The following is a 19,645-nucleotide window of genomic DNA, read 5'->3' as shown; positions in this document are numbered from 1 at the left end:
AATAGAGTTGAGGTTATTTTTCATTCAAATACTATATATTAATATAAACAGACAAATAAATATGCTTTCAATAAAAAAAAGTGATTTTTTGTGTAATTTCAAAAGCAATATTAATTTATTTCATTTTAGCAATTAAATTATTGTTACACTTACCGCTGATGACAAAGAACATCACCACCTTTAGAGATATCAGCGTCTTATTGACGCGTGGCTTATGGCTAGCGAACCCCATTTTCGTTTTAAATTACTTTTAGCTACAAACTACACTGCGATAATTATGTAAATAACTCGATACTCGTTGTGGTAGCTAACACCACACTTGGTACACACTTAATTGCTGGCAGGATTCGTAAATTTTCTTTTGCACTTTTTGTTCAATTTGTATACAAGTTTCATTTGTTGCTCTGTATGGTATTCGTTTTGGGTTTTCTGTTGTTCAGTTATTCATATTAGCTCGACACAATCTGCAAAAAAATGAGAGAAAAAAGTTAATGAATTTGGATATTAGTTGAGATTGTTGCACAACAGCATAAAGCATTTCCTTTCCCACAAACCAACGCCTACAGCGCTCTGTCTTACTTGTATGAGAGGGGGAACATAGACACTCAGTCGCCGGGGCGCCAATTAAATTCGACACCACAGACTCCAACCACAAATGCCAGAAAAGAGTCAGGGTACACCTTGCAGGCGGTAAGTGATATTCTCATACCATCTTGGTGACAGCTGCGACCACAGCGCGGTATTTAAATTGTTACAAATGTCAGTAAACATTAAACGACCTATTCAATGCTAATCACAAGTGTCAATAGCGTTGTCGGCCAATGGCAACGCACAAAACAAACAGAAACCGTTTAACTATGTCTGGCATCTATATCACCCAAATATATTTACACATACATACGCATATATATATATATACATATATCGATTGCAGGCCAGCAACAATGCCAAAAGGGTGTCAAAAATAAACAAGTGTCAATAGGCAATAGACGCACACACACACACAAACACACATACACAAACATATACATATAACACATACGCACGGTTGCACAGCAGCGCCAAAATAATACAATAATTGTACACAATAACAACAGCGGCAACAGCAGCCTCACTTACAATGGCCTACAACAATAATAGCCACAACAACAACAATAACAACAACAGCAGCAGCAACAACAATTATAATGTAATATATATTGTTGCTGTGCGTCGGTCGCAGCCATAGACATAAATTTAAATTAACTGTCAACGAAATTGTCAATGCAATCGCTTTAATCATTAGCAAGTGTAAAGTTTTTATTGCTGTCAATGTTGCTGTTGTTGTTTTGATAGGCATTTCCAACAACAATAACAACAACAACAACAACAGCAGCAGCTACAATAACAATGTAGCACAAAGGGGCACATGGTCTGGGTCTGGGTTGAGTCGCTTCTGTTTAGATTGCAAATAGCAGCATCATACGCTGCGTATACTTAATGCAACTACTAGACAGTGCATTAAACCACACAGCACTCAACGCACCACAAACAAATTGCTTCATAATATCTACAGTGCATACTGCTTAACTACGTTGAGCGCCTCTTAACAATTTCTTAAGAAAATATATTGTGTAAATATTTAAAAAAAAACTGATCAAGTTGTACATATGAGTGTTAAATCAGTTTAAATAATTAAAATATATTAAGCTATTTCTTGTGCTTGCTTACTCGCTTTTAAGTTCGTATTGATTAGTGATCAGCTTTATGTACAGCTTTATGTATTTATGAGGTGAACATTCGTGGTGTAGTAGATTTAGATAAAAAGTGTTAACTACACATATGCTTAATAACAGCTGGTATAATAGAAAGTTTAATTTTAAACATATCTTAAACTTTGTCCCTTTTTTGGCCTTCTCGAGCACTTTCCACTGTAAATGCATTTGAAGCAGGGCTAGTGAAGTAAGTAAAGTGCTTCAATTTAATGCCTTGTCAGGCTACACCCACACCACGGAAATCAAGCAAAAGGGCGACTCAAACGACTTGAATTTTGCAATTTGCGTGCCGCCACTTAAATGCAAAAAGACGTTGTTGCTCCCTTTGGACGAGTGGAGCGGGAAAATCTGTGCAACAAATGCCAGACAACGCATCAATTGCATTCGCCTTGAGGCTGCAACTCGTTGTGCTTTGTTGATGCTTCATCTTGAGCATCTACGCCTGTTCGCTCATAATACAGACATTGACAATGAAACGGAGCTGCTGCACAATTGTACGAGAAGAGAACTCCAATGTTATCATTTCAAGAGCTGAATGGAAAGCGAAAGTGATTGCCTTTGCAACTTGTGGTGGCTTCTATTTTTCAACGTTACTTTGTTGCCGTTTTGTTTGCGTCGCAGAATGAAAACAAGATTTATAAACATGTGGTGTACGGGTATGTGTGTGCTTCTGCAGCCGGTCGCTGCTCAAACCGGTTGTTTAAGCTGTCAGCAGGCAAATTACATCACCAGCCACGGTCGCAGAAGCGTAAATGCAGAATAGGCTCACTGCCTGAGCGCGCTTAGATTAGCCGGCAAGTAACGCCCCCACAAAAATACAATAAATAAATTTTAAAAAATATTTCAAAAATATCAAGAAGTACTCTTTGGGCTGCATTCAAAATTATATGCCCTTCAATGTACTTTAAAATAATAATAATAAATTAAAACAAATGTATGGAATTTTCTAATATAAATAAAGGACTTACTGAACCAAATTGTTGCACAGAAGTTAAATGTTAAGTTTGGAAACAAATGTCTTAATAGAATCAAAAATATATCGCTTGAAAAAATTGATAAACGTTTATAGTTTAAATATCTTTAAATCTCGCATACCAAATTCAAAACGAATTTGATAAAATGCTGTTCTTGGTAATAATGTTTCTGCACACCAAATGCCAAGATATGGATATACCTTCAAAAAGCACACAAGAAACTTATTTAATTACAAATCAATAGCATTGAAGTGCGTTAATATAACAACCAATAAATTTTTACAAGAAGTGTCTACATTGTTGTAACTTGATTTTTTCGCAAATATCCATAAAAGACAGCTTCATTCATTTTTTTGCAAAACGTCCTACTTTGCTTTTACTCAAAAAATTATTTTTATTAAAACTTCATTTTTTGCTAAATTATTCAATGCATTGCTGCTTTTTATAGCCCAGTCTCCCAAAATATCAGCCAAGATACGAACAGATGGGCAGACAAATGGAATATGTTGAATAAATTCAAATGTACCTCATTCTTCAGCTTAAAATGTTTTCTATGCTCAGTATATTCTTTGCATTTGTAGTAAAGGGTATCATATACCATATAGAACGAGATAGCAAATGGGCGATAACAAGACAAGGCAGCTGTGGTATGTAAATGACAGCTGGACAGCTGGACAGCTGAACCAGCTGGAGAGCTATAAAGCTAAAGAGCTTGTGGCGTCTGCAAAATTACAAAATCGAACAAGCAAAGGGATTAAAAAGCGAACAGCTAATCGACTCGTTTGTTGTTGTTGCTGTCACAAGGCCACACTTTTTTGCTTTGTTTGCAAGTGTGTATATGCATGTGTACATAATTCACCTCGATGTTTGTGCTTATGTCTTATTTATACTTTGGTTTTGGGCAAATCGATAATGGTATATTAAGCATTTAATGCTTTGTGGCCTTGCACAAGGTCGAACAAATTTGAGGGGGCGGCAGCGACTGCTGGTAATTGAAGTGTAAATAAAAGAGGCCATGAATCAAAATCTGGGAACATGATCAATAAATTTAAATGTTATGTACCAGAGTGACAAATATGACGCCCTTAAATGACGCACACTGATAACAAACGGCGCTTCAGCCCAGCCTCATTGCATTATCTCTGCTCCAGTCTACTGTATGTGTATATGTAACAAATTACAACCAAATAGAGTAACAAATCAAATGCTAAAAGTTTATTACAGCCAGCTTATCTCTGCATCAGCGACAGCAGTAACAACATTGAAATTAAACATATATGTATGTATGTATGTATGTATGTATGTAATAGAAAAAGGTCAGACGCAGGCAGTCAGGCAAGCAGGCAGGCAGGGAGGCAGCAACATCAGCGGCGAAATAAAAAGTTTTGGGCCAAACAAAAGGCTACAACTAACAAAGCATGACGTAAGCCGACAACTAACAAAGCAACAACAAATAAATTACAACAACAATGTAGCAATGTAGCTATAAATTGTTGCTCTGGCAAAGAGAGACGTCGCGTCCAAATTCAAATTAGTATAAAAAAGCACAACGCGTATTTAAGCTCCAAATCTAAAAGCAAAAAAAAAAACAAAAAAAAACAACAACAACAAAAATTACGAATCTAACGACAACGCAACGCACGCACACCCAAACTACATATGGAGATGACAAACACACGCACACTCATACACACCCTACACTGGCGCTGCCCCATATGGCCATTGTGTATGACACAGTCCGCTTATTTATGACCTAAGGTAAAGTTTTACTGCCATTTTGTTGCCGCTGTGGCACTTCCATAGCGTGCCACTAAAGCTGCCACAGTCGCCATTGCCGACTGCCGGCATTTGACAATTAGTGTAGCTATTTCTGCTACACACCAGACAAGAAATAAAAGTTTTTACTCAAATTGCTCTACACATTTATCTTATTGTCAACATCATTTTTTAAAGAGAGAAAAAACGCAAACGAATGACGTAAATAATCTGATATGATATAGTAAATAAAAATATAAGCAAAATGTTACTCAGACACCCATTTTAAGTCATATTGTTTTAAATGTACGGACGATTTTTTATAGAAATTCCAAATATATTTAATTAAATGATCAGAATCAAAGGTTAGGTTTCTATATCAAAAATATGTAAAATAAATTGTTTATTAGTTATTTATCTATTTCGATCTCGCAAGTGTTTTTAGGGTAATGTCTCACAAAAGAGAAAGAAAACAGCAGACTAATTATTTTTTTAAATAATTAGAAAGAAAATAGAGAAAATAAAAAAGGGAACAACATAGCAACAACAACAGTTGCCATACATTATGTTAAATATTAAATTTCCCTTTTCTTAAAGAGCAGTTTGATCAGATTAAGTAAATATACAATTTTACAATTGAAATGTAATATTAATATCAGTAACAATAAATACACCCTTTATACAGGTATTTTATTTCCAGTCTCATCTAGGCTTTTATAAAGAGCACATAAATTTATTGACTGTTTTCGGATAAAATATTAATATCATTGTAAAAAATGTTTATATTTTTGTTGTTCGACGTTGTTCGAGGTCAAGAAAACAGTGTTTAGATAAATGTTTTGATATTGAGGCGGCAAGCATAAAAGATCAATGAGAAATATTGCCCAAAATCTTGCTGCCATGGAAATTTTAAAATATTTTCATTGACCACTGACAGCTAATCTCCAACTCAATCCCATTTACAAGATATTAGATATTTAGCGAAAGAAACATCCTATTGCAATCATTTAATCATTTAATAACTGTTCGCTAGACAAGATTCATGAATTTCTGAAAGTGTGAAAAAAGAACGCAATTGTTTACAATCAGAACCACATTTATATTTTTCCAATGTACGAGTACGTACCTTCTTCACCTCATTGCCGAAGACAAATAGTAATTGAAAGAATTCAGGCAATGACCATAAAATGACGAGCCACTAGTCCAATGCCCCCAAAGTGTCATTATCATTAACAAACAATTTCGCGGTGGTTGTGTTAATGATAATATACAAAAAAGAAACTGAAGAAGATAACATAAAATACTGTTCTTGAGCAGTTTTCGCCGGGCTTGATGAATTAGTTTTATTTTTTTTTTTTGAGCGATTATTAATCGAACATACGCAATTCCTATAAATGGAAAGCAAAAACCAAATACTTTTTTTTATGGAGAATATAGTTTTTGTCGATTGTAGAGTGTCTTGCATGTACTCGTAATATATATTTCCTTTTCGTCTCTACGTGCCACACGCGCGCTTGCAACTTTTCCGCTTGGCTGCCGCTGTGACTGTGGCCAGCGCTCCGCAACTCTGTGAGAATTGTGGGGAATGTCAAGCGGCGCTGGCGGTAATTACGGGAAGGCACCGAACTGGCAGCCGAAAATAGAAATTTAATGACAACAACTGAACAACAGCAACAAAAATTGTCGTACGCAATGTTGGGGACTGCAAACACCGAAAGAAAAAATCCAATGAAAATGGCATCAAAGCAGTTACAGTTTTATGTTATTTTTCGTTGAATCTTTTAACTGTAAGGTATTGGAATATATCAGAAAAGTACTTTTAAAAATAACAAAAATATATTTTTGTTTTTAATGCTTACAATATTTTATTAATCATGCATATTAAACATCATCAATCATCAATCGATATCGTTTATATACACGGCACTTGAGAATTTTAGTAAAATTTCTAGCTTAGATTATGTTGCAGAGCCAGCAACCACAAAACTGTCAACGTTTGATATACTCTTTCGAACAAAATAAAATTGAAATTTTTTAAACTAACAGTACCAAATGAATTTTCATATTTTTTCTCTGAGCTTGGAGCTAGTTAGTAGACGTGTACTTTTGTTGTTAATCGTTCAATTCCCACATAATTCCCGAGCAATTTTTTTAAGTCATTTTGTGATAAGGCCAAAGGCAGACCGAACAACTTTGTGGTTTTCTATTTGCGAGTATCTATGTCGCATGCTAATTGTTTTGGCATTTTTGCGCATTTGCTCAAGGCCTGGCCACTAGCCGCTTGCCAAATGTCTCTTAGCACTTCGTAGCGCTTATAAACAGATAGGTGCGACGTCTCTTCGGCTAATCGTCAATTTTTGATGCCAGAGTGACGCCATCACGTTGCGCTTTGCTGCGCCTGCGCCTGCGCGCCTCAACTGTTCGTCTTTTCGACAATTACCGCCCATTGTGGGTCAATTGCTTTTTGGGTGCGCACGAGTTAGTCAGACAATGCGGCGCATGAAATGCCGCACGTTTAATTATGCGTAACGCGCCTACAGCGACGGCGAACAGCAAACGGCAAATTCAATCAATGGAAAGCCGCAATGAAGCCAGTTAAAATTTATGAATGGGAGAAAATGCAGTCAGCTATCAAGCCGGTAAGCAACCGCCAAAGCTCTGGTCACACTGCTATTCATGACGCTGCGCTGTGCTGCTGACGTTTAATTAACATTTAAAATGCATAAATTGTACGGCCGTACAAACTGTGTCAACTACTATTTTTCAGTTGTTTAACATGGGCGAGCGCTAACACGATTGTGGGTTGTGGCTAATAACAAGTGTCTGTTTGTGTGTTGGGCAGATACAAAAATGCAGACAAAAGCTAGACAGAGATTAGCTAGAGAGGTAAAAGTGTTTGTCTACAGTAGAGCCTATGAAGATGAGCAATTTTATAAATAAGGCTCACCAGGTGGACAAAGTCTTAGAAACTTTTATAGTCATGCAAAATTTAACATAATATTAACGACAAAATTTCAAAAATGTTCATTTCCAAAATGTATCTCGAGAATAGTACGGTAGTAAAAACTTTTATAGTCATGCAAAATTTAACATATTAAGGACAAAATTTCAAAAATGTTCATTTCCAAAATATATCTCGAGAATAGTACGACAAATGAATGTACAGATACAATTTTCAATCAGTCGAAATTATTTAACCCTACCAGTTAAACAATAACTTTGACAGACATTCAGTTCTACGGACTGAATTGAAGTGAGTTTAGTCTTATTGGTAGGTATAGAAAACAGTTTACATTTAAAAGAGTGTTATTTGGAAGCTTAGCTTTTATCTGATGATATATTCAATGTCATAAAATTTGTAGGCTCTTATCCAATCTATTGTTAAAATATAACCAGCCATGACTGTTTTGACTTCCTTTGGGAAACCGGAACAGAATTTCTTACCAAAATTATTTATATTCTTTTTATTTTTTTTGCCACAATTATTGACTTTACATTTTTTTTAGAAAACTTGTATTGCTATTCGAATAGCTACAGGCTAATTTGTAATTACTTGTACACGTTGTCCCGCAAATATTAACCCAACCAACCAAATAGCTTCTACTGCATGTATTTGTATTATTGTTAAAGTCATTGGCCCGCTAATTGTTGATACGCAACTGAACGCAACATTAACGTTTAAACAAATTTTCCATTTCAAATTCGCGCGAGCGCACACAAAACAAATAAACAAGTAAATATATTTGTTGAAAAAATGTATATCGATGTATGTACTTATATCAATGCACGCATGTACGATCACACAACATATGTTTTTCTCTATGCAGCGTTTGTCACACGAAGAAGATGGCAAACGCATAATGTAAAACTAACCACGCATAGTTAGTCTTCAATAAACTTCTCAATGATACACACGTATTGCGTTCATTATTATTTTGGCCGGGTTTCCGTGACGAACCCCTCCCTCATTTCAATAGGTTATGGGCCCAGGCAATGGCCTGTTAGTGAACGCGTCGACAAATGTTTGAGTTACGAACTCTGAGACATTAATAATAAAGTGTTTGTGAAGATTTTGTGTTTGCAACGTGCAAAAGAAACAATACAAAATGAGTGCATTATACCAGATCGAGAAACTGGAAGAAAAGAACTATGAGTCATGGAAAATACAAATGCGCAGTGTATTGATCCATGCGGAGCTATGGGGCGTGGCCTCTGGTGAAGTGGTTGCGGAAAGTGCTGAGGATGCCAAGTGGAGAGCCTTGGATCAAAAGGCCCTTGCAACTATCACATTGAGTGTAAAACCATCGCAATTGGGTTATATAAAAAATAGCCAGACAGCAAGTGAAGCTTGGATAAAATTGCAAGAAGTTCACCAGCCCAGTGGACCTGTGCGCAAAGTATCACTTTATAAAAAGTTACTAAGCTTGCGGATGGCACAAGGACAGAGCATTTCCAATTATTTAAATACGTTTAATGAAGTATTGGACCAGCTAGCTTCTGTGGGAATTGAGATAAATGATGAGCTACGTGCTATTATTCTGCTTTCCAGCCTTCCATCAGAATACGAAAATTTCGTTGTTGCTATCGAGACGCGCGATGATTTACCGCAATTCGACACTCTAAGTATAAAGCTCAAAGAAGAGGGTGAACGAAGGTCAATAGAAACAGACAAGGAATATGAAAATGCAACGGCATTCACAATTGTTCAAAAATCGCACACTTATGCGAAAGGCGCCTCAAAGAAGAAACAATCAAACGGTGTTTGCTTCAAATGCGGCGAAAGGGGACATTTCAAGGCGAATTGCCGCAGTGCAAGCGTGCACAAAGAGAGCAGAAATATAAAAGAAAGAGATCAGAAACACTTCAGCTTACTAAATGCGTTGGACGCAGGTAGTTTTCATCGAACGAAATGGTGTTTGGACAGCGGCGCAACGAGTCATATGTGTTGTCAGAGAGAAATGTTTACAAGTTTTGAGAAACATTCAGAAATGATAGGTTTGGCAAATGGCGGTTTTTTGCAAGCAGAAGGAAAAGGAGAAGTGGCATTAAACGGTGGTTTATATGCACTTAAGCTGATCGACGTTCTGTATGTACCGCAGCTGACGGGCAATTTCGTTTCTGTAAATCGAGCTGTTGAAAACAAATGTTTGGTTAATTTTGGCCCGGCAAAAGCCAAAATAATTCAAAATGGTGACTGCATACTGGAAGTAAGCAAAGTTGGCAATTTGTACATGTTTGAAGACAAATTAAACCAATGTTATGCTGCCGTGCAAGCCGATGGAGTCTTGTGGCATAGAAGATACGGCCATTTAAATTACGCAAGTTTGTCGGAAATGACAAAGAAAGGCATGGTACGAGGTGTGGAAGCGGCTGAGTTTTCGTCGGAGAAACAATGCAAAACGTGCATGGTGAGCAAGATTCACGTTCATCCCTTCCCAAAAGCTGCCGAAAGTCGGACAAATGAAATACTGGAGCTGGTTCATACGGACGTATGTGGGCCATTTGAAACATGTTCATTTGGCGGATCCAGATATTTCTTGACTTTCATTGATGATTTCTCTAGGCGTATATTCGTGTACTTTTTAAAATCCAAGGATGAAGCATTTGAAAAGTTCGTTGAGTACAAGAATCTTGTGGAGCGTCAAACCGGCAAGAAGCTTAAATGTATTCGTAGCGACAATGGGCGCGAATATGTTAACAAAAGGTTTGATGCATTCCTTACACAACATGGTATTGCACGTCAGCTGACCGTTGCATACACACCGCAACAGAACGGAGTTGCAGAGCGAGCTAACCGTACCCTAGTGGAAATGGCGAGGTGTTTGTTGGTGGAGTCCAAACTTTGCAAGGCGCTGTGGGCTGAGGCTATAAACACTGCAGCGTATTTGCGAAATCGGTCGCATACAAGGGCGCTGACAGATATGACACCGATGGAAGCGTGGACTGGTAAGAAACCATCAATAAGCCACTTAAAAGTTTTTGGTTCCGTTGCAGTAGCACTCGACAAAGGTCATGCGAAGGGCAAGTTTCAACCAAAAGGCAAAGAGTACCGTATGGTCGGGTACTCGAGGCAAGCAAAAGGATATCGTTTATATGATCCAGAATCGAAGCAAATAGTCGAAAAACGGGACGTTCTGTTCGATGAACTTGGCGAAGAGGCACAAACTAGAAGTGAACCAGCAACGTTTGATGTGCTGATTCAAGAAAATTTTGGTACCAAAGACTCCGTGGCACCGGAGATTAATTTGAATGACATCAACGACGATGGCTCTGATAACAACAAAGACGACAACAGCGATGCAGAAAGTTCCAGTACAGATGTCGACAGCGGCGATGCATTCGAAAGTGCTGAAGATGCACCTGCTCAAGAGGATCGTGGTGTGCGGGTTGGACCCGGCAGACCAAGATTGCTAAGGACGGGTAGACCTGGTCGCCCGAAAAAGCAGTTCAACGTACTTAGCGCTATGGTCACAAGCGATGTCGTTGTGCCATTATCCTATGAGGAGGCAATGGAGAGTACACATGCATCTTACTGGCGCGAGGCAATGAAGAAAGAATACGATTCTTTGAGGGCGAATGAAACCTGGGCGCTTGCAGATTTACCAAGAAATCAGCGAGCAATTGGCTGCAAATGGGTTTTCAATTTGAAGCGAGATGCATGCGGTGGCATAGAACGTTTTAAGGCACGTTTAGTTGCCAAAGGATGCTCGCAGCAGTATGGTATTAACTACCTGGAAACATTCTCACCTGTATGCCGAATGGAGAGTTTCCGGTTCATTCTGGCATTGGCGGCTGAGCTAAACCTATATTTGCACCAAATGGACGTATGCACGGCATATCTGAACAGCGACTTGAAAGACACCATATATATGAAGCAACCACAAGGGTACATAGATGGAAGTCATCCAAGTCAAGTCCTGCTGTTGAAGAAAGCGATCTATGGACTGAAGCAGTCAGGAAGGGAATGGAATTCCAAGCTTGACCATGTCCTGCAAGATATGGGCTTTATTCCATGCGACAATGAGCCTTGTTTATATAAACAGCGCGAAGAAGGTAATCTGTCTCTAATTCTGGTATATGTTGACGATCTTCTTGTAGCATGTCAGTCAAAATCGGATTTAATCAACATTAAAGCTGCTATATCTAGAGCTTTTGAATGTGTCGACAAGGGTCCTATACAGCTGTTTCTCGGCATGGAGATTCAGCGGGATGGTGAAGTTGGTGGCATTACCTTAAGCCATTCGCAATATATCAAGGAAATATTGCATCGACACAACATCGAAAATTGCAGACCGGCAGCGACACCTTTGGAGGCAGGCCATCAGGTGGCGTGCGAGAGTACGGACTGTCAAAAGGTGGAACCGGCACTGTATCAATCGATAGTGGGCGAGCTGATGTGGCTGGCCCTAACAACTAGACCAGATATTTTACACTCGGTAGCGAAGCTGGCACAGAGGAACAAGGATCCTCATTCTGAGCATCTTGCAGCTGTTAAACATATTCTACGTTATCTGGTGTCTACAATTGAGATGAAGCTCTACTACAGCAAGTGCGGCCAACCTTTCTCTGGTTACGTAGATGCAGATTGGGGCGGTGATAAAACTGACCGCAAGTCGTATACGGGCTACGTATATTTCCTATCTGGAGGACCGATTTCTTGGAAATCGGAGAAGCAACGCAGTGTGGCACTCAGCAGTACAGAGGCTGAGTATATGGCACTGTCTACTGCATGCAAGGAGGCGATAGCCATGAGACGGCTCATCATCGAAATTGGCTGCGGCACGGCAGACACACCGACTGTGGTGTACGGCGACAATCTGAGCGCTCAGCAGTTGGCGAAAAATCCTGTGCATCATTCACGAACCAAGCACGTGGATATCAGATACCATTTTTAAGCGAGGGTCAAATTGAATTGAAGTATGCTGCGACAAATATTATGATAGCTGATATACTAACGAAAAATTTGCCTAAGCAAAAGCATGTTGAATTCAGAAATATGTTAAGTTTGAAATGAATTTGTAAACATGCTTGCATTGAGGAAGGGTGTTGAAAAAATGTATATCGATGTATGTACTTATATCAATGCACGCATGTACGATCACACAACATATGTTTTTCTCTATGCAGCGTTTGTCACACGAAGAAGATGGCAAACGCATAATGTAAAACTAACCACGCATAGTTAGTCTTCAATAAACTTCTCAATGATACACACGTATTGCGTTCATTATTATTTTGGCCGGGTTTCCGTGACGAACCCCTCCCTCATTTCAATAATATTCAAAAAACCAAAAAGAAAATTTAAATGCAAAACGAATTCAAAAGCCAAACAAAACACAGAAATTAGAAAACTGTGTGTGCACTTTGCTCGTTGGGTTGTGTTTTTTTTTGTGATTTGCATGTGTTTTGTTTATTTTAAATTTATCGAAGGCATTTACTGACATTTGTGTCGGCACCTTTGACATTTGCACTACACTTTAAAGTCTGGATAGCACGTTATGGGGAAATAGAAGTGCGCAATCGGAATGTTATTTGACAGCTCATGCCAGCCTCTAATTTCTGAAACGCAATTTTTGATTACACAGCCACAGTTAACATACAACAACAACAACAACAATAGAACCATTATTCGATTATGATTTTGGTACGTGACATATAGGGCTGGCGGCTCATAAATAATTTGGCATTTTTAACTCAACTGCCTCATAAAATTGAACATTTAATTGAAGTTCTTATTAAAGCGGCGGCAACGCTTTTCTGTTTTTGTCGCTGTTTACTTTGCGAGCACGTACCTGTTGTTTTATTTTTATTAGCTTACAACAATTGCATTTAATTTTGTTGTTGTTGTTGTTTGTTTTTTTTTTCTTCATCTGCCCACTCAACAGCAACAACAATAACGATCCAAGAGTACCGTACAGAGTCATAAATCTGCGCATAGAAAACCCGTGAGTTATTGATGAATATGTCAAGCCACACACACAGACACAGACACATATTTAAATGCATCTGTAGGTGAGGTGTGTGTGTGTGTGTCAATTGTTGTGGTTGTTTTTGTTGCTTGGGCGTGCTGCCCGCCTCGTTGGTGGCCAGCCAGCTAATGAGCCTCGCCAAACCTTCGACTTTATTGTGTCCATTTCCGTTAAGACTCATGCCAGATATTGTTGTGCAATAATGTGAAGCTTTTCATTTGCATCGACTGGCAGCCCCATTAAAACGGTGCATAAAGTATTTTTATTGGCATTTGCATTTAAAATCTATACATTTTGCTTATTAATTGTCTGAATGGCAGTACACACATGCCTTCATTCATTTAACGCCTTTACATAAACTCATATACAAGTACATAGTATACTTTATGTACAATGTGCATAACACAATTATATACAAAATACCATTCATAGCTTTAACGACAAAAATGTATAAAAGGTAAGTTGTTCTACAGTCCAGCTTCTATAAATTGTTTAAACAATAAGTCGAATTTTATGGCACACAATGCATAAATATACATTTTAATAATTGATAATAAAATTTAGTTCAATGGTTATATGAATGCTTATTTTATAACATAAATACGCATTCAACTCGAATACATAGTATGTGCTTCAAATATACTGAGAGTTTTTCATAATTGAAGAACAGATAAGGTTGTGTTTATATTTTTGAGATTCGTACACTATCTATATGTTAATCTACACTACATTTTACTATGAAGTGCTTTCATAAAATTAGTCATTTTTAAATTTAAATTATTAGGTCATTGAGAAATGAAATATTATTATTAGTTTGCAAATATTTTCGATGTAAAATCTGCCGGCTAATAATAATTATTAATGAAAGTTTTTTAAAATGTATTGTTTCTTAAAACGTAAGATTTTACCAAGAGTTACAAATTGTTGAAATTATTTAAAAATTAATTAACCAAATTTGTTCCAAATGACAATCATAAAAAACCCGAAGGCCAATTTTATATAAGGAACTTTAGCTATGAACTGTCAATGTATAATTTTTGTCTCGAAAAATTTCGTATTAAATTGAAATATTTTGTTCACTTTTACAAAATGTCTTAAAGTTACCCATTTATAAATTTTCATTTGCAATTTTTTAGTTATATGAGCTGCCTACAGATTGTTTTTTAATTTCCCTATTAAATTTATTTTTTTTCTACTTTGCCATTTCGAGCTGCATTTCTAGAATTTCGCGCAAATATATAATTCATTGGAAAAACCGTAAAATAATTAATTTGAAAAAAAAAATTATTTTTTTGGTGAAAAAAATGTGCATTTGTATTGAAATCAACGTCAAAATATTTAACAACCAACTAATGGTTATAAATTTTCAAATTTTACATTTCATCAAGAAATTTGTCGAAATCTTTTGATATCCAAGGAATGTAATAAAAGAGACATTATGAAATTTTATTTTTGTAAAATGCTATTTATTTTTGAATACTTCTCTATATTAGCGATTCACTATAGCTGCTGACTCATTTGCACATGCAATCCAAACAAGTCAACAGAATAAGTAGCTGTAAAGCGGTTGACAAGTTGTTAGGAATGCAGCGAAACAGTAGCTTTACAGGTTTATGAGGTAATTTTTTTAAATATCCCATTCTAAATAGGCAAATTCTCTTGTAAGCTTCTGCTTACACGCATAAATAATGTCTTAAGCTCTTCTACACACCCCAACGACCTGAAAAATGCAGTTTCTCCCCCGCTGATAATAGCCTTAAATTAAAAACTACTTAGCATCTTTTTTATAGTGCGCTTAATGCACTCAAAAACGCATTTAGTTAAACTATAAACATTCTAGATCAAGACGTGCACCCCGTGGCGAATGCACTCATCAGTCGCCAACCGCCAACCGCCAAACGCCAAGTGAACAAAAGAGAGACACGCCCTAAGGCACGCGAACCAGCCGGAGCAGGCTGTCAGAATTCCCCGGGCCTTCAGGCAGATTCCCCAGGCATGCAGGCGTTTTAATCACCTATGGCCAGCTCGCATATGAGAATTTGTAATAGTGCAGACAAATTGGGGGTGAGGTCCATGGGTGATACCCCCACTACTTCACTGTGTGTGTGTGTGTGTGTGTGTCGACTAATTAATTAGACACGGCGTCGTTCTGCATGGAATTGGGTCAACGGCAGGCAAGTGCATGGGAAATGCTCTATACGTGTATATTTCTGTTGTAGTTGTAGTTGTTGTTGTTACTGCTACTGTTGCTGTGTTGTGTTGTGTTTGGTATAGAATTCATAAAATTTCGAGGAAAATTTACGAGTATGTGCAAATGTAGCACAATGCCGGGATTGAGCAATTTATAGAGCAACAACACGCAAGTCCCTCAAACACACGAGCACACAAACATTCTGAAGGGCCGATATAAACATGCAACCAAACAAAGATATATAAATACATGCATACTATACATGCGAGTATATTCTCTCTATAGTACTACTAGTTAGTGAGTGATATGCTAAACAGAGCAGATATGGCGCGCCATTACGATGTTTAAATATTTTTTCAAAAATATTTTATAGCAAAATATGTAGTTTCGTCAGTGACACCAAAATAGATGTGTCTATCCATGCCTGAATGCCAACAACATTATTTTAAAAGCACATACGCATATATATCTATCTCTGTATATAGTATATGCTTGGATATTGGGAGCACATGTTTCCAGGGAAACTGTAAACTAAAACTTGATTGCAAAATACGTACGACATGAATGTTGTAAATTAAAATATAGTTAGTGCTGGTTTTCTGACAGACGAAAAAAAAACGAACAGCAAAACCAACACAAACAAAAACAATGAAGAATAAAACAAATGTATTGCAGACGGCAAAAAACATTTAAATTGAAAACCAAATCAAAATAAGCTTTTTGATCAGCAAATTGTTTACTAAAGCCTTGGCAACAATAGAGAATAGTAAAAAAAATAGCATCAACTAGTTTTATACTCTTCCTAATCTGAAAACGGGTATATTGCTTTTATGGCATAAATATGTGGCATACAAAAATTAATTTCTTTTAGAAAAAAAATCACCATCATACATCAATATATTAATATTACAAATGAGAAAAATTCATATCAGATCAAAAGCAGAAAGATATCAACAATTCCATGCCAAAAGTTCCATTTATCTTAAGTAATATTATAGTACATTTGTTCCTATAACATGACGTCTATATCCTGAAAATATATGAACTAGGCATGAACATTTTCTCCGAAAAACTGTATCATTTAATGTGATGTCAAACTTACAAGTACATATGTGAAAAGTAATTGGAGATTTAATTCTCCCAGCTACAACAAATTAATGAATACATTTCAGCTGTTCTGTATTTTAGAAACAATTATTTATAGTAGTTGTGTTTGTGTTTATTGATTGGCAGCACGCCCTAATGGTGTCTTAAAATAGAACTATTTTCCCACAAAGCACTGTTTTTGAACTTGGATCGTTATCTTAGCTACTTCAAATGGACTGGCCAATTGGGTTTCGACAAAACATGGAAATTATAATCATTATTAAAGAGGCTATTCAATGCAGTTGAGTATTTTAAATATTACTGATTTGTTCTCAATTAGTGGCATTTATATATAATTTCATTTATTCAAACGTTTTTTTTTTATCATTTGATTCAGTCATTGTTTTGTTTCAGTTAATTACTCCAAGTTAATAGTTGCAAATATTTGATTGTTTGATCAATTATATTACATGCTTAAATTAAAAGAAGGCTTTGTTATTGGAGTAAAAAAAGTTATTTTTATAGGCAAAATCTAGATTATATAGTATCTATAAAAGAGTTTATAAAATTGGATGTGAAGAGTTTCTCTTTTAAAAAAAAAAAAAGAATTTATGACAATTCAGATTGACTGAAGTATTTTGTGTATGATTTAAGGATTTATGCATACAAAATATTTTAAAAAACAAAGAGCAAATTGACTTCGCTTTTAAAAAATGTAGGGTCCCCCCAAAGTGTTTGGTATTTTTAGGACTGCCAAGCCACAATATGTGAAAATTGGTCGCGTCACAAAATGAAAAAGAAAAGAAAAAACAACACAAACACACAGAGGCAGTAGTTTCGAAAAAGAATTAGGTAAACCAATATACAAATTAAATTTGTTTTGATTTAGCCAAAGCCTGTTGGGTGCCTGTGGCGAAGGAGGTGGACAGACAACTGCACTTTAGTGCCTCGCAACGCTGGCAACTTGCAACTTGTTGCTGCCACATGCATCGATTTCACTCGTGTTTGTTTACAAGCCCCCAACTCGGCTGTCTGTTTGCGTCTGGGCATGCGTCTGCCAGTCAGCTGTCGACCTGGACAGACACACACACCGTCACAAAAAAAAAAAAGTAATTTCTTTAATTGAAACCGGCTAAAAATGGAATGGAAAAAAATGTATTGCAAATATTTTCATTTAATTCTCAATTGCTTTCGGTCAGCCTCAATATAACACACAACATTAAGCTGTCAAAATTCATTTGAGCTTCCACTCATTAGTGTCGTGACCCCAAATTCGTATCTATAGCAACGAACTATGCTGTACATATATACAAGTATTTATATATATGTACATGTATGTAGAGCAAACGCACGTCGCTTGCGTCGATGACATCATTTACGTTTTGTGCTATATTTAAAAGCATTTTAGCAGCTACTATTTAGCGTATATGGTAAATACATACATATATAATATATATAGAATCAAAGTGCAGCAATGGTTGACACAAACTTTTACCTCCTCCTCAACAATCAGGGCAAACATTTAGAGATAGTTGGCAAAACTATGAAGTCATTGTTATGATATCATAGTCATGAATGCTGATTCAGCTTTTAGCTGAGGGACACACAATTCACAATTTTTGATTTGCATATAGTAGCCCCGTAATTTGCATGCAATTGAAACGTGACGAAAGTGCAGCAATGTTGCCGCCCACCCAGGCCCCAACTTTTGAACTGCCCGAAATACTTGGATTTGTATTTCGTAAGTTCGTACACAAACGATAATCGATAAACTACTTTGTATTTCCGTTGCGTCAACGTCAACGCAGCTGTGAGTTTAATTGAAAATTAATTGTTCAATTGGCAGTTAATTAGGCAGTAGTGGCAGTGCGTTAATTGCTCTTCGCCCAAAAAAGCATTAGACATTGGGCCATCCACAATACTACGAGTATACGATTATGGAAAGGGGGGTGTGCGGGGACTGCTTCACCATATATGTAAGTCTTTGCGTTTGAGCAACTGCAAATCAAAATCAGCCACAAACAAACAACAACCTACGACAATGAACCTTTTGCCACCGTTTCTGAGTAAGACATGAACCGACAGATAACTGATATTTCTAGTCTCTAGCTGGAATGGTCACCCAACGGCGCTGACACGACGACCACGACAGAGGCAGTCGTTCACGCTAGTCACGCATTGCAATCATTTCCTCAAATTGTTTTTGTGGCATGGCATTGCACAAACTCGATTTCCAATGCAACACAACAAAAAAACAGAGAACACAGTAAGTACAACAAACAAATAAAAGCAACAAAAAGAAGCTATCGCCCGAATGGCGCTGCGTGCGACAAATGCATTTTCGCATGTTTATACACTTAACAAAAAAACAGGGCAGTTATACTCTAAACTCCAACAAAGCTGCAAATGAAATTATCGAAGCTTCAAAATCTGTTTGAAACATGTATTCCACAATTTTTGCAATTTAAATCCGAAAAAATGCAGTTAGAATACTTGTAGTTAGAATAAGTTTGTGGTTTTGTTGGTAGGGCTTTGGAAGTTAAATTTGAAGAAATAGTTGAATACCTTAAAGTTCCCATAACCACATCATTCATGAAGTCAAACTGCCTTATTGAAAATGTCTATCCCTTTACAATTACTATAAAAGCAAATTATATAATGCCGTCTTCTCAGATCACCATCAAAGTATTTGAGACTTACTTTCAATACAGGATTATTTGTACAATCATCAACACATCATAATGCCAAATCTTTTACTCTTAAGAAATAAGTACATAACTAGAAAAAAGTTAGGATCGTAGAATCTTGTCAACTACTTTATAATCGACATTCTTGGTAGAGAATACGCAAAAAAAAGAACACTGGCCTCAGTGTACAGATATCCATTTAATAATACAAATTCATTGTATTATTCAA

The 19,645-nt window shown here is 36.8% G+C and overlaps 1 protein-coding gene across 1 annotated transcript in view; it reads right to left on the bottom strand.

The window, feature by feature from the left end:
- Window positions 1-19,645, bottom strand: part of LOC115622712 — a 29,227-nt gene that overhangs the window by 3,641 nt on the left and 5,941 nt on the right. The window contains exon 2 of the mRNA XM_030516743.1: window positions 154-464. Within this exon, the coding sequence (XP_030372603.1) occupies window positions 154-232 (79 nt within the window). The 5' untranslated portion in view covers window positions 233-464. The remainder of the gene's footprint in view (window positions 1-153; window positions 465-19,645) is intronic.

The sequence above is a fragment of the Scaptodrosophila lebanonensis genome, unplaced genomic scaffold (genome assembly GCF_003285725.1).
Source record: "Scaptodrosophila lebanonensis strain 11010-0011.00,11010-0021.00 unplaced genomic scaffold, SlebRS2 tig00000043-arrow-pilon, whole genome shotgun sequence".
NCBI classification, from domain to species: domain Eukaryota; kingdom Metazoa; phylum Arthropoda; class Insecta; order Diptera; family Drosophilidae; genus Scaptodrosophila; species Scaptodrosophila lebanonensis.
The sequence above is the reverse complement of the archived record's forward strand: the minus strand, read 5'-3'. Positions and strand labels throughout refer to the sequence as shown.